The 26673-nt window shown below is 32.5% G+C and overlaps 1 protein-coding gene across 1 annotated transcript; it reads left to right on the top strand.

Annotated features, from left to right (window-relative positions):
* The first annotated feature begins 9129 nt into the window (after positions 1–9129).
* On the top strand, positions 9130–21797 carry LOC131943841 (uncharacterized). The gene is made up of 9 exons (XM_059304125.1): positions 9130–9436; positions 10634–10981; positions 11725–11843; positions 16335–16536; positions 17436–17732; positions 19251–19532; positions 19857–20189; positions 21276–21380; positions 21664–21797. The coding sequence occupies exons 1-9, from the start codon at positions 9358–9360 to the stop codon at positions 21795–21797; spliced, it is 1899 nt and encodes a 632-aa protein (XP_059160108.1). The 5' UTR covers positions 9130–9357.
* Positions 21798–26673: the final 4876 nt, after the last annotated feature.

Raw genomic sequence — 26673 nt, 5'->3', positions numbered from 1 at the left:
AAAGTACACTAGGACATTTAAAAAAAAGATATTGCATTAAATACATTAATAAAGAATGATTACATGTACATTGTAGCATAATAAAACATATTTCCACAATGTTAAAATGTATTAATATAATTAGTTTGTATTTGCACATTTGATCTGTTTGCACAGTTTTTTTTTTGCACACTTTTCTGGAAACTGGGTTTAGGGGATTTGACCACAGCAAGCTTTGATAAATGATAAAATCAAATCAAAATGTCATGGAAATATTAAAGGAAATAATAGTTTTATGGTTTAAATAAATGACAGATGTTTGGCAAGACAGCAATACATTTTTCAATTAGGTTCTTATTCAACCTTCCCAGGTTCCCTATGAAATAAAATTCAGTTTGATTTCTATCTTTTGGCCTTTATACTTGTATACACTTATACTTAAGCTGTATTAAATTTTTATAAAATTACAGCCTTTATTAGAAATAAATATGAAATATTGTCTGTCTATAACATTGAATCGTTGCTAATATAATAACTATTCCATAACAGGAGATACTTTTAAAATTTGTTTAGCATGCGTTAGGAGATGTAGAGGTAATTGACAGATTATGCTACAAAAGCTTGCCGTAATTTTTACTGTTCAGCACAGAAATACCAGACAAGCTTATTTAATTACATTTGTTTAACTGGTTTGGGCACTTCAGCCTGTGAAAACATTTATGTCATTAAACTTCTGTAATGTGTAAATATTTAACCTATTATCTATTTTGTTGTAAGGCCAAGCAAGTATGATTGCTAGCTTCAAATACAATTTTTTTATGATTCTCTGTTATAGTGAAATAAGAATATTATGGTACTAGGAGAGGGTTCTTTAATAATTATTATAGTGATATCCTTTTCCCACCTTTCACCTAATGAATCGACTAAAATGTGCAAAAACAGCAAATAATTAAACTTTTTGAAGCTGGTACTAAGATAATTGTAATTGATGAGTCTGTGATTCAATTAAAGATCCTCTTTATACAATAAATAATAAATTTATAATTTATTAGCTATTTAGCAAGAAAAAGTGTCTATTAATTTTTGCATTACATGAAATTTAAAAAAATAATCTCTCCATCCGCACCATATCCCCACATGCACAGCATTTACAGCTCTAATACCCATTTACCATATAAAGTTGGTGACACCTTATATCTCTTTCATTGAGAAAAAAACTGTCTACATCTCATTGTCTTAAAATCACTAAAATGTGAAGCCGAGGGTAGTTTTTTTTTTAGCCCAAAGTACTTTTTAACTTGTCACTCTATATAAAAATATTGTTTTTGCTGTATTTTTCAACTCATTTATTCTATCCATTTTTTCAGTAATTGTCTGTGCATCGACTGTAGGCTTGAATTTGGTCATTTCAATTGCAGGTAAGAATAGAAATACATATAATTCTCTTAACTTTGCAATTTTTTATTTTATTTGATTTCAGTAAATAAATAACTATAAAGGTACATTTGTGTAAAAAAAAAATTAAATTTTCTTCTTCTCAGTTTGTTGCTATATGAAACAGTCGAGGAAATATCTTAAACCAATATGGTAACTACAAATTTAAAATATTACATTTTTTTTAATACTAATGTCCCTCAAGTATAATGTTTTAAATAAATGTATTTTTACAGTATCCCATGTATTTTGTTTTTGGTAATTTATTCATAGCATTATCCACATTATTGTTAGCAATAATGAAAGCTCAATCTTGGCCTTTGATTATAAATATTTAAGAACATTTATTTTTGTAACTATTACTCAAATTAATATTTTGTATTAATTTCTATTAGCAGTTGCAATCAGAAGCAAGTGCATTTGGAAAAAAAAGATGAAGGTAAATATATATGTTGTGGCTCTAATGCATTTCGTAATGAAGAAAACATAATGTAACTATCTTAAAATAGCCAACATTTCTGACTTTAAAGTGCTTGCATTACTATTATTAATTTTATAATTAATCTTAAGTAGGTGACTGGAACAGTATAAAACATTTGGATTCTGAACTCACAACAAGCCACAGTGATAATATGGGAACAGATAGAAGGGGAGGTAAGGAATGTGTCTTTTTATGATGATGATGATTATGGTAAATTTATTATATTATATCAATATTATGTTATGTATTGAGTTATTATTAGAATATAAGAGACATGTGTCTATGTCAACTCAATTATTTTTTCTCCTATGAAGAATCAGCTGAACCAGAAGAAATTGGCTATGTCGAAAAGCTGAGAAAACAACAAGTTTTCAAAATTAAAGACTTGTGTGAAGAAAGTGAATACTTTAAACTAGAAGGTAATTTTTTAATTTTTTACTTTATTCTTCTTTTGATTTTTATAAAAAAAATACTCTTATTTAAATTTCTTATGTATTTACTTTTACGCAAATTTGATTTATTATGTTTACATGACTCTACATTTATTTACATATTTAATAGTAAGAAATAATAAAAATACTAGATTTCTATTACACAATGCCAAATTGTAAATATAAAACAAAATGTTATATGAAATGTAAAGCCAATTTTTTATGGGAAATCTTTTTTTAGTCAAAGTAAGTTTTTTACCCTATTATTTTACGTGTTAGTGTTGTAATTTTTAGATTTTTTGTTCTTTTAATTTTTAAACTTATTTTGACATCAACTTAATTATAACTTTGATTTCTTTGGATAAGGTTTCTAAATGCATCATGTTTTTTTTAATTGTATCCACTAATGTTTATAAATCCTATCATTTTTAGATGAAAATGACAACGCAAACAACGACTGTGCTGTGACTAGTCGACCAAATCTGAATGAAAATACTACAATCAACTCCAGAGAAGCTTATGATGTTTCAATCAACGTGTAACATTTTCTATGGACATTTTTCTTTGCTGTTGCGGTTGGCTTTCTTTTAATAAAGGCCAGGATCTGACAGCTGAGCATACTTCAACATGCACTGTCTATTTGAAATTTTTGTTGGGCATTAATTTAAGAAAAACACTATGTTCTCAATATTTACTCACTGCCAGTTAATTTTAGAAAATTACTATCTTATCAATAACAGCCCATTTATTACCCCCTTCCTCATCATTTATATAATTTACCTATACATTGGGTTATTCCCCCTCTTGCCCCTAATATTACATTATATTTATACCTATCCATAGACAACTCCCTATCCCTCATCATCTCATCATTTCCTTTTGTGCCTAAGACACATGGGGCTGCCACAGAAAGATTTGGACCATTAGAGATTATGATGGGGGGGAAGTAAGTTGAATGGGGTTATGCCCTCTTTCTCCTTGCCAGTTCACCTAAGTCAGCTGAAAGCAACATTTTAAAAAATGTTGTTTTTTTTTAGAGTTTTTGCTGTGTATTATTGTTATGGTTTAGTTTACATTCTTATTCAATGTATTATTAAATATCATTCATTTTGTACTGAACTTATATTTGATTGTTATACTTTAGATTTAGATTTATCTGTTTTTTAACATTAGGTTGTAGTCTTTACAAAATATCTCAGGACAATATCTCTGAGAAAATATCTACTTTTGTTTTATTTACTTTTCAAGTTAAAGGTGTATTGTTTTTTTTTTTTTGTACTGATAATTGTCCATGTCTTGAGTCAATTTGTAGTTGTGTACTACACCATCAGATGTGAGTTGTTCAGTGATTCGCTCCCTGACTTATTAACTGTGAATCATTTATTACCTTTGGCTTTGTTACAAGTATACATCTAATGTTGTGACTCATGAGCTTAATTTATATGTTGAACAAATTCCCAACAAAAAACAAATAATGTGATAAAACATTACTTATAAATTCACTCTGGTCCCTTGATATGTTACACATCTACCTTGATATAGGACTAGGCTATTGATAAACAAGACATTCCCCCTGGTACATAGATGTCAGGTTAGAGTGATGTTAAATATATCACACTTCCTCCTAGATCTCAGATGTGTTTTAATCAACTAGGTTGGCCACTTAACATGTCGAGTTGTTCCTTTAATGTCAGATTAAAAATACTCAGAGCTGGCTTTTAAAAATAAGTTTTAAAAAGTTAGTATCAATCTAATCAACCCAAAAAATAATCTCTGTTTATTCATTTATACATTACTATGCTAAAAACCTTATGCACAAATTATCCTTTATGTCCACACATTTAGGGATCTGCTTAAAGCAGTTTTCTATTTAGTATTGTGAGATTCATAATCATGCATAATTTGTATACATTAATAAATTGTTTGTGAGACAAAGTTCTAACTAAAAAATAAATACATTATGTCCTGTGTGCCTTTCAAACAATAGCAGCAGACCAATGGTCAAAGTCCTGAAATACTCAGCACCAGAAGTATTATGTGTATTGTCTAATGTTTGTATCTCTTTTATTATTACACATTTATTGGTGCTTTGCTTTATGATACTGTCTTTCTATTTATGTTAATAAGAAAATGTTCACAAAGTTAATGTTTTACACAGTAACCATTCAAATATATGAAACTTGTTTAAAAATATTTGCATTTATAATGACGAGCCGGCCCGCGGCATAACACACGCCGCTATTTAGTTGTTTCTAATTTTCAATAATTCATAATTTGTGAATTCGACAGTACCAATGCTGACACTGAAAATATTTCTTTAAAACACTATAAGTAGCTCGTTAAGGACCATAACCCCCCCCCCCCCTTCCTTCCCTCCCCCCTTCCTTCCCTCCCCCCCTCCTCCCCCCCTCCCCCCCCTACGTTTAAAATCGTTGGCTCTGCTTGTAAACATTTAGAGTGAACACAGCTCACTAAAACCATGTAGGGGTGGGGAGGTAGGGAGAGCGTTTGCAGCTTGTTTTCTAACGGCTCGAAGAAGAGAATTATATATATAGATGTTAATTTTCCAACAGTATTACATTTAAAAATGTATTTTCACAATAAATTTTGCTTAATTTATATTTTAAATTAAAATTAGGCACACTTTTGAGGCATGATCATCCAATGCACATTTTAAAAATGTTTTCACTTTTTTAAGCTCATCAAAAATATTTGTATTTTTAATGATGTTCAATTCGCCATTTCTATTTATGTAAATATTCCTTTTATGAAATATATATATATTTATGAAACATATTTCTCTAGTTGTAAGCAATTAATATATATCACAACAAAATATTTTTTTTTTTTTTAAATATTTTAAAATCAAAATAGGGTATCATTTTAAAATTTCATAATCAATTGCAAAAGTTATGAATGTATTTACCATCTAGTCTTCCTTTAGAGGGTGAAGCTAATTTTCAGTAAACGTGTTTCCATAATGTATTATTATACCAAATAACTTTTTAAAAACATGACTATTGACAATCACACTGTGTATCAACATTTTTAAGCTTTAAAAATTTGCATGAACTTGTTTTTATTCACAGCATATGCATTTTTGTCACAGCATTTAAGTCTACTTTATATGTATGCTTGTTTGTTAAATAATTCTATTGTTATATGGCTAAATATGTCGTCTATGTAATTTGACTATCTTGCCATCAAATTCACCCCAATCCAAATGATTTTGGTTAGTGGCTTTTGTCAAAGCTATCTGATATTTGAGATAAATTAGTTTAGTATATTTTGCTAAACTTTTTAAAAAATTTCTATTTATAGAGATAGAGGCATGGAAAGGATTCTGTAAAGGGATAATGGTGGCATTTTTCATTAAAGTTAACTTAGTGTGGGACACTTGTCATTTTTGAAAGAACAGGGGGGAGGGGGACTCTAAAAAATAAATATTTTAAGTTTAGTTAAATCAAGTAATAAAATTATATTTTATATTTATTTACCCAGTATTTTAATATAATTTTAAAAAATGTATATGATCCTGGTGCTATATTTAAATACTCAACTTCTATTTATTTTTAAATGGAGAATCTCTCCATTTTATGAATTATGTTATTTTTGTGTCTCTTTGTTGCTGCTTAAAGTTAAAGTAAATTAAACATAACCAACCAAAGAATTAAAAAAAAAAAAAATGTTTTCAATTTTTTGCTTTATTGCTGAAATTATTTTTCAAGTTGTCATTAAAATTGTAATCCTCATCACAATTAATCAGTCTTCTGCGGCATGTAACAATATCAAATCAATAGAGTGTAAACCCTCCCACTCCATAACTGCGGGATACATTGTCCCCATTTATAGCAGTAGAAAAGTTCTCTTGTGAACCTGACAGTCCATGGGCAAGTGAAGTAGAGTTCACCAGTCTCTGTGACCTCGGTGTATGAAGGGATAGCATGCTCAGCTCTATACCCAGGTGTCTTTATTTTCCATAACATGAGTCAAGTACCCATCAGTGACATTATACCTACTTGAACCCAGATTCGAACTCGAAACTTTCAAATTAGCAATCAAATGCTATATCATTTGACTAACGCAGTGCCATATATATATATATATATATATATATATATATATATATATATATATATATATATATATATATATATATATATATATATATATATGTATGTATATTTAAATATAAATATGTATATATATTTATATATAAATATGTATATATATATACACATATTTATATATATATATATATGTATATATATATATATATTTATATATATATATATGTATATATACATATTTATATATAAATATACATATTTATATATACATATATATATATACATATATATATATATATATATATATATATATATATGTAGATATATATATGTAGGCCTATATATATATATATATATATATGTAGATGTATATATGTAGGCCTATATATATATATATATATATATATATATATATATATATATATATATATATATATATATATAAACCAACTTGTAGTTCTTGTGCATCTGCAGTTTGATGTGGCATATACGTGTAATATTATCAAATGAGTCCTTGAGGTGGTCTAATAAAGTTTACTGCATTCTGTTTGCGGGATGTGTTAGACACGGTAAGCTTCAGCAAATAGTTTCTCTTTAATTGCGGTACATTATGTGTTTATATGCATTATTTTGTGCATATCTTCTATCTCTCACAATACACCCCTTCAAATTCGTTTTAGCAAATGTCAGTTTAATAAGCCATTCGTAAAAGACACTTTATTTGGAAAGGAATTTGCTTAAATTAATAATAACTTATTTATTTTACAAAACTGTGTACGTTATAATTTAGAAACATGCATGTTGTAATAGCGGCTAGATGCTTAGTTTATAAATGTTAGTTTTCACTATCAATGAGGGCTTCGATAATATACTCGAAAACGGAATATTTTTATAATAGAAATGACTCACTGAATATGATAAACATAATACCCGTGGTTTTTTTTACATGCCATCGTTGTTATTATTTCGTTATATTTAAGTATATATGAAGTAATACTGTAGTTATGTAGCAGCAAAATGATAAAAATAGTTTCTAAAATTGTATGTAACACTATTAGCACCCCTCTCCTTTTTAGATGTCTTACATCCGTGCTGTTTTCCAAGCACCGAATAAGCTCATGAAGGAAGCTAAATTATTATAAATTGCCAGTAGGGTTGCTTCAGATGTGTTGAACACAGCACGCAGGTGTTGTTTTAATAGACAAATATCAAGGTTATTTAACAGCAGAACAAAGTGCCACACTTTTAGCAAATATGAAATGGATTTTTTTTATTTTAAATTTTATTTTAGTATTTGTCGATGAATTGAGAACTGGTATAACCACTAACCTAACATTTAAATGATCATAAGTCTAGTAAGTGGTGTAGCGGGGAGGGGGCGGGGTGCGGACCGCACCGGTTGACACCATTTATTGATGTGACAAGGCAAAAATACCAATATATATATATATATATATATATATATATATATATATATATATATATATATATATATATATATAGGCTTATATATATATACATAATTATATATATATATATATATATATATATATATATATATATATAGGCTTATATATATATATATATACATATATATATATATATATATATATATATATATATATATATATATATATATATATATATATATATATATATATATATATATATATATATATTACTAGCTTAAATTTAAATTCAAGCACTTTAGTGGCCCCCCATATGTGTTTATATTAGGTTTAGGAGTATGCGCTCGTCATTGTTGTTAATATCAAATAATAATAGTTGGTAAAAATATATGCTAAATAAGGAAATTCCCGAAATTAAAATGTAAATAAATATTAAATTATGAGCGTAACATGATTATATTATCATAGATTCTTGGAAACAATATTAAAGCTTACTTGAACTAAGTGCAGCCACAAACTGCAATATTTACAGAGAGGGTAGGTGGTGATTCTATGAGCTGCCACAGCGGGTAATACCGAACCTGTCCCCGCCCCGATGAAATCCTTTTTTTCCGCAAAACTCTACCGAGGAGTGTTCTCATCAACTTACCAAATTTTCATTTTAACTTTCTGAAAGGTGTAGTAATGCATAAAAGAAAGACAAACACACACAGACCCACACAAAATTTGTATTCATAAATATTTATATATATATATAAATATATATATATATATATATATAATATATATATATATAACAGGCCAACACATTTTAATACTTCAATGTATATTTGTCTTAACATAACATTATTTTTAGCATACAAAAAATGGACTGATGACATTGGTGAATCAATACAGTTAAATGAGTGTAGATAATGTGCATTTAAACAAAACAAAATCATGTGTGCTGTGTAACCTATGAATGCAGTTGGTATTTATTTTAAAATATGGTTTACAGAATGAAGCAGTTGTGGCTGCTAGTTGATGTAAAACGTTTATTTTATTTATACAAATTAAATTATACGAGCTGATACAAGTTATATTAAAATTGAATATAAGAGTAAGAGGTATTGATTGAAGAATGTTTTTTAAACAAGTTTTACAAAGTCCAAATAATTTATAAGCAACTTTCAGTTTCGACTAACCTATAATCCTATATTGTATGTATCCTAAAGTTTCGGTTTCACTTTCGACAAATTATTCTTGGTAAGCGTTCAAATCGGCCTGCACTAAATTTAAAATTACAAGTAAGTTGTCCTTTTGAAATTCACAGACGGCAAACAAATTTTAAAGATGGCATAGTTTTCGTTCCTGCTGAACGTTGTTTTTTTTTTACTTAAAATCTTTCTTTTCAATAACAGATAATTTAGATAATAATTTAAATAAGTAAACTACTTCGATCGCTTAGCAATCAACTCTGATTTCATTACATACTTATGTTACTGATGCTGTTTTAAGCATGTAGCGCAGAAAATATATAAATGATCAATAGCTAATAGAAATGTGAATATAAAATGCATGCCGAATTGTGGATTACAATGTTGATGAAGACTTGTGTATACATTTCTTGGATAGGATTATTTTATATTCAAGGTTAGAGCTTTGATTATAATAATTTAGTTTTATCTTTAGCTACCTCAAATATACGAAATAGCACTTTATTTATGATTTAGGAGTAAAATGACATAAGCTCATATTTACACTAAAAGAACAATTTTAATAAACCTATACTTCTATAAATAAAAGTATGTGGGATTGTTTGTGGGTTTGTCCTTTATCCTTTATGCTATCGCCATGAAACTGTGGGAAATAGTGGAGAATACTCTTGGGGAGGTTTCTGCGGTGAAAAAAAATTATTTTGGCAAGGGCGGCGCTATTCGATTCTTCTCTTTGTATGGTATATAAAAATAAAAGTCGATTGCGGTTTGACACCGCTCATCCGGTCGCTATGAACATTTTGGGAGCTGATGATAATCAGTGGCGTAGGCAGGAGGGGGGGGGGGGGGTTTAACCAGAATATCCATCTAAAAACTGACGCTATGTTCACCCTGAGTTTGTTATCCCCCCCCTCTTCACCACAAACGGGGCAGGCCGAAATTGTGTAGAGCAGTGTTTCTTCCAGACTTTTTTCTCCGGGGGGCACTGAAATTTTCGGGGGGGGGGGGGGGGCGGTAAACTTTCTTCGGGGGGGGGGGGGGAGGGCGGACACTGTTAAAAGTATATATTTTCTATATAAATTATAGTAATTTCATTTCGTTCGGTGGGGGGGCGGTAAAAAAATTTCGGGGGGGGGGGCAAATTGTTGACTATATTGACTCAGGCGCATTTGCCTGAGCCCCGGCATGGTGCTATTTGGCGGCCCGAGAACTATGTCGCCTACATTAGTTTTAAGGAACACCCTACAGTACTGACATGGGCGCACACGACATTCGATGATTTAACCGAGCCAGGTGCCATAGCGGCTTCCTGCGGTAGTGCAACCGGGGGCTCCCGAGCTCGCCCCTTTACGCACTTGACACCTGGGCGGTCGCCAGAGTGTATTCATCCTCACAATGACAGAGAGTGACTAACGTACATTCAAGGCTTTCACACAGCACGCCCTTGGGTGTGACGCGTCAAAAACATGGGATTGGTAACGCGATGATGACACCCTCTTAAAATAGTACTTCAGATTTTCTTTTATATATATATATATATATATATATATATATATATATATATATATATATATATATATATATATATATATATTTACTTATTTATTTATTTATTTATTTATTTATTCTACAGAAATCAAAGCGTGCCAACCAGCGGAGGAAAAAAACTTATGGAAATTATCCAAGAATTTAAATATTATTCTGAAATCAGAAAACCAGAGGTTTAAATTGTACTTAAACGATCAATTTGTATCGGATTGTTACGTTAATCACTATTGCTTAATCACCCCGAAATCAAAGTGGTTTAACAGCTCAATAACACACAACAACAATGTGTTGACTTTTGACTTGAACATATCTAATGTAACACGAATTAGGCCTTGGGATAATGCTGAAGGGACATGGTTGCTGCAAATGGTGACTTTAAATGGAAGAAAAGAAGAAAAGACCACTGTGTTTTCGTGTTTATTGAAAGTATACAGTAAGTTGTTATAAAATACGAAAAAAAAATTAAATCATTATCAGTTTTAATATAACTGACTTAGTGGATGCTTTAAGAGCTATCTCCAAAAAGACCGTTATTGTTTTATTTGTAATGACCAATAATCATTAACTATTATAAAGTTTTAATATATTCTTGCTGGAACCCAATGCAGTTTGAAACTTTAATGGAACTGGCAAATAGCATTTTTCTTCTGTACATTTTGCAATTTTTTGCCAGGGCGTCACCCCACTAAATGGTGTCACCCGCACCCCCGCCCCGCCCTCGCTAGCCACTGCGCATCAACATTTTTATACGCAATATAGCACATTGACTCCGGTTCAGGCTGTTTTCTATCTTTTTTGCTTTCATTAGACGTTCTCTGAAGAACAAATTTTATCCCAACTATCGAACCTCATCTGCCCGTGTGTTCGAACTCGGGACCTAACAATTTTGCAACCATGAGCTTTAACGACCCGACATCGCGACCCTATAACAATAAACAATATCAAAAGTAATTTTTAAAGAAAATACTTAGAACATTTAAATATTAACATTGTTGTTTTTTTAAATAGTTAAAATATACATTAACAAACGCAGATTATAAGTCACGTGACATTTTCCATTTCTAGCCAGAAACTATACACATAAAGTATTACACGCATTAGCAATATTCAGTGCTTATTATTCTTCTAAGCTATATGTTTGTGTGTTGGTTTTCTGAATTCAATACATCCTTACAGCCAAAATAAGCCATCTAGATTGTTTAATAGAGACGTCAGAAGACCATTTGCAGTTGCGATGTAAGACTTACAAGATCTACCCTACCGCAGTCGGATTTGTGTCTGTTTCAATTAACGGGGTGAGTCGTTATCATTAGCATTGTTTTAAGTTACACTGAATCCCGAAAGTCTCGAGTTCAAGTCATTAGAACGTCATTGAGTCCCCGTAGCTCTGATGGGTACCTAATTCACACTGGGGAAAGCAAACGCGGCTGGGCATAGTGATGACCACGCTATACCTTCATATGTCGTGGTCCTTGAAACAGATGCAACGAGAAAAGATGATGAAAAGCACTAAACAGTTCATAATTTCTAGTAGTTGTTTATTGTGTAAGCAACCAGAAGTTATGGTTTATATATTTGCAATATATATATATATATATATATATATATATATATATATATATATATATATATATATATATATATATATATATATATATATATATATATATAATATGTGTGTGTATGTATGAGACGTGTGACGTTCTTTGTTAGGTCTTGTGCGACCCCTACTCACGGCACCCAAATGCGACAGGGGCGTGTAACCACCTGTCTGTAGGTATTCGTCCACGGCTTACGAATTCCGCCTCTAGGCCGTGGACACCTCATATACAACTCATATAAAGAAGCACACTCTGACTGCAGGTTCGAGATTACAACACTTTATTTCTTGAGGAATAGTTACGATCCAGAGAATTATAGGATTATCAACAGATCTCCGAAGTAGCAGGTCAACCAGAGGCGTATCCAGGTTTTCATTGTAGGGGGAGCGAAAAGAGCAAAATAAGGCGCCGAATTTTTAACACGTTCTATATACGTGTAATATATATATATATATATATATATATATATATATATATATATATATATATATATATATATATATATATATATATATATATATATATATATATATATAATTACTAGCTGTATGTCATTACTTCGCTATGATGTAAAATAAATTGAAACTAGCACTCTAAAGAATTAAGAAAAAAAACACAATGTAGGCTGACAAAACAAAAATTGTATCAAAAAATTGTAACAAAAAATATATACACACACTACAACCAAAAACAATGAACGTAACACAATCTGTTTTGTAATTGTTGTAAACAAAATTTCTTACATAATAATTCCTGGGAAATTATTTAAGACAAGTGAAATAGGGGAAATAATCACTCTCTTAATCTAAATATGTATTTATCTACACATTTAATTATAAATGTCAAAACAAATAAATAATTACTTTAGAATATAATGAAACTGTTTAACATTATTCGTGTTTACGATTTTTTTTTGTCTATAATCAGAATTTAATATATCGTCATCATAAATGCTAAAGTATTACAGCGTAATAAAAGTTTTTAAAATCAGAGTTGGTATAAAAGCACGCTTTTCGATATAGTAGAACAACATTCGGAATAAACAGTCTACATTTAACTATACGTTGGTCTTTTAGTTCAGATCATAATATTTTAATTAACTACTGCTTCTATGAGTTCTTTAAAGCTTATTTTTTAACACAGTGATAGGTATGGGTTAGATCACTGTATTGATCACGCACCTTCTTACTGGTAATTGCAAAAACAATATTCACAGAGTTTTACGTTTAAAAGGCTAATTTTCTGGCGGCATGGTACTTTGGTACATCATTACGCGTTTTTCTACAAGTACTTAATAGATCAGTTCGGGGTGAGTCGGGGGTGGGGTGAAGGGGGGGGTGGGTCGGGTTCAACTTCATTCACCACTGTCCGTTCACTTTAGATCAATTATCCAACCCAGTGTATACCTAGGTGTGACATTAATGTCGCTCTACACAATTGTGGTGGTGAGGTGTGTGTGTGTGGGGGGGGGGGGGGGGGAAGATAACCAACTCAGAGTGAACATAGCGTCAGTTTTTATATGACTGTTCTAAACATACATAGATATTACACAATTATATATTACACAAATATATATTACAGAAATAGATTTAAATAAGTAGCAGTGGTATTATGACAATATTTTTTTTACAGAGAGGGTCCATAGGGGAGGGGGGTTGTAACTGTTTCATATAACCTGTAATCGTAATCACTGTGGCCCAAACTGTAAGAGTACTACTACTTCATCGTGATGACTTTGTTGACCTTGTCAAAATTTCCCCACCACTACGCAGTTTGCTCATAAGTAAATTTAAATAGAGGTGCCACATCAGTTGTATTTGTTTCTGTATTGTAATTTTTAAAAAATTAATCACACGATTCAAACTGTGTATATAAAGTAATTATGTGTGAAGTTTTATGTATAACATTTTCTAATTCAATTATTCGTAAGCAAATACACTATACAATTGCCTTAAACTTAACACCCCTCTTGCCTAGTGGTACTACCGTAGAGGTATTTTAAACATTGCAATGCATCGTAATGGGTTATTTTTAGAATGGTAAACTGATGCAGCTGTTAATACGTTTTGTAAACGTAGACACTACTAGACTAGTACAATAATGCTTGATTGCTGCATGAAAAGAAATCTTGTGATTTACAAAGATGTGCTGACCAAAAATATTTTTTTTTAACAAATATCATTGTTTAAAACTTTGAGTTTAAAAAGTTTCCAAAAAGGCGCCACTTTGCTGAAAATGACCAGAGGGGGAGCGGCCGCTCCCCCTGCTCCCCCCCTGCGTACGCTACTGAGGTCAACACACTGTATCAATTCGTCTCTCACGATCTATAAACATTGTTCTCTACGTTCAGTTCATTATCTATCTCTTGGCGTTTCGGCGCCCAATCGTTCTTTCTCCGTTTCTGCGCCCATACCTAAAAGTAGCACTGCTTATTTACACAAAAGTAGCGCTGCTTATTTACACAAAAGTAGCGCTGCTTATTTACACACCCAGATTTTGTACGTCTAACTTTCAAACTCACAGATTTTACTTCCGGTTTAGTTAACAAGGTCCCCTGGTATAGTTAAAAAAGACAATTTAAACGCTACATCAAACAGTGACAAAACACAACTGTCTTACCGCCTTCTTTTACTTTGGATTAGGAGTCCAAGGCTCTCTAAACTAGGGTCCACGGGCCAAATACGGCCCGCGAGGTCCTCTCATCCGGCCTGCGGAGATCTTTTTGTCCACGAAAAAAAATGTTTGTTGGAGGTGGCTGAGAAACTTTGCCCAGAATATTCAAAATAATTTGAAATAAATGTAGCTTTGACTGCAAATACCATTGCCCGCCGTGTTGCAGGCATTGGTGAAAAATGCAAGCAAGTTTCTTAATTTTCAATTGCAATGGATGAGTCGCTGGACAGCTGTTCCCCTTCTCAACTGCGTGTGTTCATTAGAGGTGTGGCTAAAGACATGAACATAACACAAGAGCTGGCTTTCCTACATAGCGGGTATGGCACTGTTACCCGAGAGGATATATTCAATGAGTTAAAAAAACATTTGCTGATTTTAACTTGGACTGGTCTAACCTCAGTTACCAGAACTTCAGTTACCTGACTGCTGATGGAGAAAAGAACATGAGTGGCATAAAGAAAGGTTAGGTGCGACAAGCGAAAGAGAAAAACATTCTACAACCAATGTTCCTACACTGTACTATTCACCAACAAGCTTTGTGTGCTAAATATATGAACATTAGCAGTGTACTGAATCCTGTGGTGAAGATGGTGAATTTAATAAGGTAAAATGGGCTCAACCATAGATAGTTCAGAGACATGTTGAAAGATACAAACACAGAATCGCAAGATTTACGATATTACACAACAGTAAGATGGTTAAGTTGTTAGAAAATTCTGAGCAGAGTATTTAAGTTAAGAAAGGAAATAGGTGACTTCCTGGAAAGTAAATGCAAGCCACAGCCATAAATGTCTGTTGAAGAGTTGGTATGGAAATTGGCCTCTGCTTCAGGAATAACTAGTCATTTACATTTTCTGAACCTAAAAGTACAAGAGAGGGAAATCTAGCTTCTGATCTATACACCCACTAAAGGCCTTCAGATTAAAACTTGTCATGTTTTTGGAACAAGTACAGGCCATCAACTTGACGCACCTTCAGCGGTGCAAGGTTTTCATGGCTGAAGTAACAGCTGAGTCCCCCGGGTCATTTGCATGCGAGATCATCAAAGACCTCCAGCTGCAGTTTCAGTAGCGGTTTTCTGACTTGGATTCAAAGACAGAAGAAGTGAGACATTTCAAAACCCATTCCCCCCTGCGAAACTTAATTTTCTTCCACAGAAACATATTCTGGAGTATTCTCATCCTCTTCCCAAAGTTTCAAAACACACTTTCATTGTATATATATATATATATATATATATATATATATATATATATATATATATATATATATATATATATATATATATATATATATATATATATATATATATATATATATATATATATATATATATATATATATATATATAAATGCATAATTATTTATTTGTGAAATATATAGATTTATAAATTAATTGAATTCTCTGAATATTGTGTAAAAAATATTAAATGTTGGATGTATGGGGAAAGGTTTATACAATACTGTTTTTCATTATAATAAATACAATGAAGGATCATAATTTTTTTTCAGAAACCAATACAAAATCTGAATTTTGAATGTTCACATACGCAGCTTCATGGCAGTCCGGTTTATTTTGACGCTGATTGTAAAATAAAAGTAAAGATTAACACTGCAGGACAATATGTATTCAATGTCACACTGTATCCTAATGTTACAAACACAGTGAAGGACGTGGTGTTTGGAAAAAGTATTTCTCACTTTTATGATTACGGTAAATAGACATAATTATATTATAGGGACTATAAACAAGTTTAATAAAATTGTAATGTAATGCTTTTTACCTACCCTAGTTATAAAATTCCCTTAAACCCACATGTTCTGTGTTATTATGTTTCTTGAATAACCACTTCTTCCCGCATTTTTTTCTCAGTGATACATAAACATAGACGCAAAATATGGTATTACATAAACTTTTAAGATTTTAAACTAAATTGTGATGTAAGCAACTTCAAAGACTCCATGTGTAATGTGTACTCTCATTAACGCATGGACCCATTAGTGACTTGTCACGGTCAAGTACGAGCCTACTGTCCCCCCATGTCCGGTAACCATTGACTTAAGTTTGTGTGACGACGAATTTAAGAAAATGGTTTGGTACGATATATTTACAAAATATAGACGAGACTCAATAAAATGAATTCTTCTTTTCCCTAAAACATCTAATATTGCATTTACATTTAATGCTAATTTAATTATCAATCACTTATTCAATCAGTTATGCCAAAACACATAAATAGTATTTCCTTCCAATCATTTCCCACACCCAGCCCGCAAATAACGTATAATTAAATGTGTGATTCTACGTATGAATACATCAATAAATTAATGGACGTCTTTAAATAAATCTGTGCAGACCTATAACATTTTGGGAAAAACTAATATTGTACTCTATATAAATACGTATTCTGCAGTTCTACACATAGTGCAGATGTTCTGATCAAGAAGAACCAAAATCAAAAAGCAAACAAAAAATAAAAATACAAGAACCTCTTGTTTTAGTAGTATATACATTGATAAAATACATTTACATGGTTTATTTTTTCTATTTCAATTTTTAGTGATGTATAATAGTAAAAATATAATTTAAGCTTACACATTCTCTATTTCCAGAAATACTGCCAGAACCAGTTATTGAATTAATAAGATTAAATAGTCAAGTCAGGTACAATTCAAGAAATTCAAACAATATTAAAGTAGAAGAGGGATTATACAACATAAACTGTATATTTAATGCAACAACATCAGCTGTTAAATTAGAATGTTTGCAAACCCAGTTCAGCATAAACGATGAAATGAAAATATTAAATATATCAAGATCGCAAACGAGTATACGTTGCAAATGTGAAGCATCACATGTACGCCTGCTTTATGAAAATTACACCACAATCATAATGATAAATGTTTTATGTGAGTATATTTAGTTAACAGTATTTCCAAAGTCTCTTTCTGAATGCTAATGGAATTATTTATATTTTAATATATTTTAACTTTATTATCTACTTATAAATCCTTAAAATTGTCTAAACCTGGGTAAGAAAAAAACTAAATTTTAGGAATAACTCCAAACTATTGTGGATACAGCATCCAAGAAAGTCTTACTGATCCTCAAATTAGAAATGGCAATAAAAACAATAAAGAGAGGTTAGGAGTTAGATTTGCTAGTCGTCCCTACAAGGACATAGGCCGCTAACACAGAGGCGTAGCGACTCTTCCCGGCACCCGGGGACAAACTTTCGATTTGCACCCCCCCCCCCCTCAAACTTTCGATTACTTTTTACAACCCATTTTGGCGGCCCTAAGGTCGGCGCCCGGGGACATGTCCCCCCCTGCCCCCCCCCCCCCCCCCCTCCTTCCCCCACCCACCCCCCATCGCTACGCCTCTGCGCTGACAAGACGATAAAAGAAATAAAGATATAGAGAGAAAGAGTGACAGAGAGAAAGTAATGGGTACATATGGACTTGGCAACTGTATGAAAACGGAATGAAGTTCGCAGACATATACGGTCAATAAACTGGTGATAGGAGAAGGCAACTTTCCACATACCTTAAAATATCACAAAGTAACATTGAAATTGGAGCAGTACATTAGAAGATGTACGAGCAAGAAGTGGGGCATATTGGAACAGACCACCATCTGGTAGTCTCCGAGATTAAAATAAAGCTGGCACACGGTAGAACAAAATTAAACGAGAGAACAAGTTTTGGCCTAGAGAAACTCAAGAACACACAGAATGAGCTACAATGAACTCATTATAGCCGATTAGCGGCTGTATAATTAGATGAAAATCATGGAAACCATAGACACAATTTGGGATAATTTGCAAAGAGATTACTATAGAGACATGCAGTGGCGTAGCTAGGATTTTTGGGCCATATGCAAAAAGTGTTAGTGGGCCGAAGAACAGAAAGGAATTGAGAAGAGCTGAAAAGAGTTGCAAGAGACCATAAAGAGTGGAAAGCTTTGATAAAGGCTTTATGCTCCGCAAGGAACGAAAAGGAAAAATGATGATGATTAACCGGCTATGCCTATAAATTAGAGAGATGCGTTCTTATAGTTAATTTAATATTTTTTTAATAATGCAATTTCATTTAAGCTTAATGCATAATTTAAGTACATTAACATCTATTTTTGCGTTCTTTTTACTTATAACTTCAGCTTTTTTATTATATTGATAATGAAATTAAAATATTAATTCACTATTTATGTTTGTCTAAATATGTGTACTAACTTGATTTTAATAAATAAGTAGGATATTATAATTAATGAAAAATATTTACCATATTCAGAAAACTATTTATATTATATAGTAAACTATTTTAACAGGAAATATATTGTATTTTACAATTAGCGTTTATAATAGAATAAAATGAAATATAAAAACTATATGTATATTATTATTTGAACTAGTCATTGTATAATCATAGATGCACCAACGATAAAGAGTTTCCAGGTGAATGGTAAAAATGTAAAAAGTTTGACAGTAAATACATTTGAAGCATTGAACTTTGCCTGTGAAACAAAGGGAAACCCAACACCAGAAGTTAAACTTTATAAAGAAGACCTAACCACTTTCATGCTACAAAGTTCAAAAAGCAAATTTTTGGACTGGAAAATGAATAGCGATTGCAAAGATACAGGACTTTATAAATGTGTTGCCAACTATACTGAACATGAGGCTATCAGCAGTGTGCAAATAAATGTATTATGTAAGTTTAAACAAGTTAATTGTTAATGTGTTTTAAAATATACGTATATTTATTAATTTATATTTATAAATTAACTATATCAAAACATTCAAATCTTTAATTATATATATATATATATATATATATATATATATATATATATATATATATATATATATATATATATATATATTCTTTTGCAAAAATATACTATTGTATTTATTATATCGATAATTAAAAATGAAGATAATTTTAGATATTGGATAATATTAATTTTTTACTCTTCATTTCTAAGACTTCTGAATTACCATTACAATTAAGTCATCATTCAATGTTGTATTTTAGGTCCCTTTCAAATGACTTACCCTGAAAAGAATAATACGGTTTATCATGGGAAAAGGCAAGGCAGACTTATAATAAAGATAGAGGTGTATGGCTACCCACAACCCCTAAAGTATTTGCTTTATATTAATGAAACTCGTGTTTTTATCATGGATGTTAATTTAAAAACTCTGAATCAATCTTTGTATACCATTGAGTATGTTGTTACATTATCACCACACGGATGTGTTATCTTAACCCTGACTGATATTCAAGATTCAGATTTCACAGAAATGAAGCTTCACATTGATAATGGAATTGGGGCAAGCCTTGTATATATGTTTACTATTAAAGCAGGTAAGTGACTGTGAAAATATTATATTAATATACGATTTTCATAAATAATCTGACAAGTTAGGCAGCTTAAATGAGAAAAGTTAATCTGTTTTAATTAGACTTTTATTAGTTGTAATTTTTACTATAAATAAGCTCCTAAGGTAATATCAATGAGTGCACGGGTTACTATTTTAATAAATCAAGAGATTATAACTAGAAGATATAAGGCATCGTCATAAATATACCAAGGCAAATGGATCGTATTTTGTTTCTTTGTTTATTAAAATGTCAAAAAATTTTAATAAGTCATAAACTGTTATTTTTAACAGAATTAAGGGAATTTTTATTTCATTTCATGGCTTGTATAAAAATGTAATTTCATCGTTAAATTAAAATGTGTGGGGTTTTTTTTTTACATAAAAACGCCCAAAGCATTCAATTAGCATGAAATCTCTTCTCAAAATTGTGTATAGAGGCATATTGAAAGCGTATAATTGATTTATTCATAATCCATAATTGTATTTTTTTTTGCTATACAGTAGTAATTCTCAAAGAATATATAGCAATGTATGCCTTTTAAAATCCATGGGAATAAATTAAATTTGCCCATTGGCTTAGTTTTTCATAATTTTCTTTTGCCATTTTCTCTGCTTTACGTTTACCTTATCACAACACAGGTAGCCCAGTATATTTCTTGATGCCCTCAATCCAATTTCGTCTTACCCTCCCTTGCCTTCTCCCTCATGAAAACGTAACCTGAATGATAGCATACCATCAGAAAATCTTTCCTCTGAAAATACTTAGCAGGTTATACACAGGAAGAATGACATTGCTGATTCCTTCACGAACCACTTCGATAGATAAATGTACCCCTAAATTTATTGTATCTAGAACAACCATTTATCAAAAGTGCTAAATATTTGAAAATGTGTTCCTTGATATTGTAGATTTAGGAGCAATAGCAGCTACAATTGGGCTTTGAATTTTGTAAATGTAATATTACATACATTTCTACAATTTTAAACTTAAGATAGAGATACATTTCTACTTTAATTATTGCTCTCTATTGTTATCCCACTAATTGTGATAAAATATCTTAATTTTCAGATAGTATTTTCGAATCATTTCTAAAAGTAATTATTGAAATAGGTGTTGGTTCAGTGTCCTTGCTTGTTTTTCTAGTATTTGGTATCTGGATTTTCAAATATATAAGTAAGTGATTAAAGTTGACAGTAATTAATTTTTTCAAATACTGAAAATGTTGTATTACGCATATGATTCATAATGTGTTTATAGTCATCTACATATGATAAAAGACAATTGCTCACTATTCTAGGATATGTTACCGTGTCAGTTGGTAGAAATAATTATCATTTAATAACCTAAGCTAGTTTTTAAGTAAATCAGTGTTTATCTTTGTATTTTTATTTAATAGATAATTATTTTCAAATAGTGTCTAGCATTTTTAATAATATTATTTTATTTCCTTTCACAGCGTCATACGATTTGCTGAAGAAAAGCAAAGATATAGGAATGAAAAGAGATTTTGCAGTAGCAGAAGAAGATAACATTTACATTGATGCCATTGACCCATATGAACTTATTAATGAGTACGAAGTTGTTGAATAATACAAGAAAAATGAAAATTCTTGTTAAAGAAATATTAATAATCTTTACAGAATTGGGTATCTCCATAGCTGCACTTATATTTCAGAGACTTGGGTTTCTAAAATACAGAGTAAATTAAATACGGCCCTTAGTATTTAAAATGTGCATCAATTTCTGCTGGCGCATCGTCCAGGGTTCCCTGTCCCTAGCTATAGTTAATAACCAAAGCCTTATGAATACTTTTCAGTAACCAAGCCTTCCTATTTATTACAAATTTTTACCATGTGTAACTAACACAAAATAAATGCTTTAGCATTAACAGCCTTCAAATGAACACAGTTAAAATACGAACCCTTAATTTACTTATTTTACATTTAATTATATAAAACGGTAAAAATGCATACAACTTGTACACAATGCATTTTCTTTTTTAATAAGTGCATTGTCCAATAATAGCTTTGCTCATTCGATTTAGCAATCATTATCGCTAAAAGATTATCTGTACCAATGTTGTCTAACACGGCTAAATATAGTTAATCAGAAAGTAGATCAATAGGGAAAGCAAATAGGGAAACTCTCTTCGATTCTCCGCCTGTGATGCTTCACCATCAATAGGTTTCAAGAAAGTGTTTTTGGTCTTATATGTAGTGTATTCGGACAGAATGTTTCTTTGTTGTAAATCCTAAAATGTCAATAGTCAGCATTAATCGATAATTCATCCACGCTGTATGGAAGCCCCATTTTCGGCTGCAATGTGCAATGTGCAATAAAGATTGCAGTTAAAAAAACAAGAATATATAGATCTACCTGTTTTTGTCTTTTAACCAAAAATCAATTTCTCCTGTCCACCTAGAAGTACAATTATATATATATATATATATATATATATATATATATATATATATATATATATATATATATATATATATATATATATGGTGCCCTGTCAAAACGGCCCGGGACAAATCGGCCCCGTCAAAACGGCCCCGTTAATACGACCCCGTCAAATCGACTCCCGACAAACCGACCCCGTCAAAATAGCCCCGTCAAAAGGGCCCCGACTTATTGGCTCCCGTCAAATGGGCTCCCGTCATATTGACTTGCGACATATAGGCTCCCGACAAATGGGCTCCCGACATTTAGGCTCCCGACAAATGGACTCCCGACATATTAACCCCTGACAAATAGGCTCAGGACATATTGGCTCCCGACAAAGCGGCTCCCGACATATTGGCTCCCGACATAAGGGCTCAAGACAAATGGGCTCCCGGCAAATGGGCTCACGACATTTTGGCTACCGACAAATGGGCTCCCGACATATTGGCTCCCGGCAATTGGGCTCCCGACATATTGGCTTTTGACAAAATGACTCCCGACATATTGGCTCCAGAAAAATGAATGATATGACCACTATTGGCATAAAAGTAACCATTGTGTCCTACCTCCAATACCACCATAACCTCTTTTTAATGCCCGAATGAAATTATTTTTTCATGAACCAACATTAATTCACAAACAAATCGAGCCCTTAACAGCTAAATTCCACCAATTCTAAAGTTTTGATAATGTTTAATTTACAACAGAAAAGATCTGTTGCTTAAAAGCGAGCACAGAAGTGTAAATGTATGATATACATGATGTTAACATGACAACAGCATTTTGTTTTGATAACCTACAAGCACAGTGGAGTAGCGAGGTCGGGTGTCACCCGGTGCGGCACTTAATGGTGTCACCCTCCCCTAGAGGCGTTGCGACCCTTCCCGGGGACAAACTTTCAAGTTTTCGATTTGCACCCCCCCCCCCCCAAACTTTTGATTTGCACCCCCACCCCCTCAACTTTTTCTCTATATATTTTGCTATTTTTTGCCTTTGTGTCACCCCCCTAAATGGTGTCACCCGGTGCGGTCCGCACCCCCGCCCCCCCCTCGCTACGCCCCTGTACAAGCATATTGCAGTTAGGAAGGTACAGCGTGGACCCTTCTCCCCACACAGTGAGTTGGAACAGCCTATAACCGACTCAATTATGGATGTCATAGATAGATGACCCTTAAATTAAAACATACTATATTTTATAATAGCTAAACTAATATAAAAATAAGGCCTGTCGAACAAGAGATGCATACGTTGTATTACATAAGAGTGTTGGATAAGCTAACTCTAAAGAATATTGATGAAGGGGTCCCACTGGCAGATGTCATATTCAATGAGACCGCTTTGCCGGGAGACTTAGTCTCTACAGAAACGGTATTGTCTGTGCAGTGGCGTAGCTAGGATTTTTGGGCCCCTATGCAAAAATTACCAGTGGGGCCCCTTCGTCAGCCGTTAGGCCAGTGGCGTCGCTAGGTCGGGTCTCACCCGGTGCGGCACTTCGTATTGTCACCCCCTCCCAGGAAACAAAGCATATATATATATATATATATATACATATATATATATATATATATATATATATATATATATATATATATATATATATATATATATATATATGTGTGTGTGTGTGTGTGTGTCGGCCTACATAGGCCTAAAATTTATATATATGCCACATACTGGTACACGTACGTGTTTAAGCTTTAATCACGGCTGACTTAATAGTAACGATGTTTATCTACAGTCTGTTTATAATACAGTTGGATGTAGCATTGTTTTCTTTATAGTTTACGTTTACGTCGTGATGTCACACCCCCCCCCCCTCTTGATATAATTTTCGATTTGTACTTAGAAGACTAATTAACTTTAACTAATGGATCTGGAAAATGGCATTTCATTCTATAAATAGGGTCTGCGTGGTCGAGTCGGTATAGCTCATGGTTGCTAAACCGAAAAGTCTCGAGTTCGAACCCTCGGGCAGATGAGGCTCGTTAGCTGGGGACAGCCACTCTTCTAGGAGAGACAACTCCAAAATCAAACAACTGCTGCCTTGTAGTTTGTTCTTGGTTGGACAAAGGCTATGGAAGCAAATCCAAAAAGAAAAGCAGGCTGAAATCGGAGTCAATGGCCTCAATGGCGCATAACCAGTTGACACGTAACGCTTAATTGTGTTGGAGGCGTGGTCGAGTCGGCAAAAAGATCATGGTTGATAAATTCGAACAAAGTCTCGAGTTTCAACCCACTGGCAAATAAATCTCGACCCCCTTCAACACTAATAATTAAGAACGAAGAAGAAGAAGAAGATTCTATAAATTTTACAATTTTTTGCCTTTGGTGTCACCCCCCCTCCCTAAATGGTGTCACCCGTTGCGGTCCGCACCCCCCCGCCTCGCCTTCGCTACGCCTCTGCGTTAGGCTACAGAGGAGTTAAACGAAGAGATCAACTTCTACTTACGATGGATATTTATTAATATATAAATATTCTGAAGGCAACATTTTGTATTTTATATGTCCTGATTTTGTATTTATACTATATTATTATGCTTGCCTACTACTGCTAAAAAGTTTATTTATAGGCTGATTCTCTCAATGTCTTGCACGACAAAGTGATATAGCCTGTAGTGTTATTATAACGATTGGGCTCTGTTTGACCCACAAACACTGAATCCCACTGCCGAAACGGTGGGGGGGGGGGGGGGGGGCTTTTTGGAACGTTTAACCTTTTTCTTTTTTAAAATTATTTATATGTAACAAATATTAAAATTCCATTGTAAAAGTTTTAATTTTTTATGAGGGAAAAGGGCCCCTATGTGCCTTGGGCCCCCATGCCTTGCTTACGCTAGCTTTTCGGTAGCTACGCCACTGTGTCAGTGGTCCTTTTGTCTGGAGCCAAATTGACAGGAGCCTTTTTGTCGGGAGCCAAAATGACGCTAGCCTATTTGTCGGGAGTCGTAATGACGGGGGCCGTTTTGTGGAAAAAACTAAATGACGGGAGACTATATGTCGGGAGCCAAAATGACGGGAGCCTATTTGTCAGGAGCCTTATTGACTGGAGCCCTTTTGTCGGGAGCCTATATAACGGGAGCCTATTTGTCGGTAGCCTAAATGACGGGAGCCTATTTGTCGGGAGCCTATATGACGGGGTCCATATGTCGCTGGCCCTTTTGACGGGGCCGATTTGACGGGGTCGTTTTGACGGGGTCGTTTTGTCGGGGTCGTTTTGACGGGGCCGTTTCGTCATTGGCCGAATTGACGCCGCACGATATATATATATATATATATATATATATATATATATATATATATATATATATATATATATATATATATATATATATATATATGACATTAACCCAGACTCACTCTCTTATTCTAAAAGAAATTAAACAAAATTAGTTGAAACACGCATTCTGTTCGTATGTAATAACAATTCTACTTTTTAATTAATAAAGAAGATACGAACATTTGAATTTTACAGATTGCTATATGCATGATATACATTTAGTATTTAAGTAAAATCTCAGAAGATCATCTTAGCTTTTCATTTATTCAAAATGTAAAATTAAAGATAGCCTTTTATTTTAAAGATATAACGTAAACACTACCGTCATACATTATTCAATCATAAGTTATATGTACACGTATACGTGCGGTAAAAGTGTACTGAAAATCATGAGCTATAGGTTCAAATGCGATCTGTAACCACAAGGATTGTAGAGTAGATGGGAAACCAGATGAATCACAATATGTAAACTTGTGATATAGTGTAGGAATACCCATGTAGTATCCCTCTCCCCCCTCCAGAGTTCTCTGTAAAAGTCGATGTTACCATTGTGTTTACCAAGAGTAACAGTTATTGAGTCTGTTCTCGCATGCACAGATTTAGTTGATAGCTACATTAATAATAAAACTAATGATCTCTATTGGTCTCATTTATGAGGCTGCGGAAGCCCCTGATAAATCATTCAGGTAGTGAATTGTTTTTACATTGATATCCTTTGCATTTGTAAATACCATACCTATAAAA

This window comes from Physella acuta, unplaced genomic scaffold (assembly GCF_028476545.2).
Source record: "Physella acuta isolate Inbredline_101_S28 unplaced genomic scaffold, ASM2847654v3 ptg000469l, whole genome shotgun sequence".
Classification (NCBI taxonomy): Eukaryota; Metazoa; Mollusca; class Gastropoda; family Physidae; genus Physella; species Physella acuta.
This window is presented reverse-complemented; position numbering and strand designations above follow the sequence as displayed.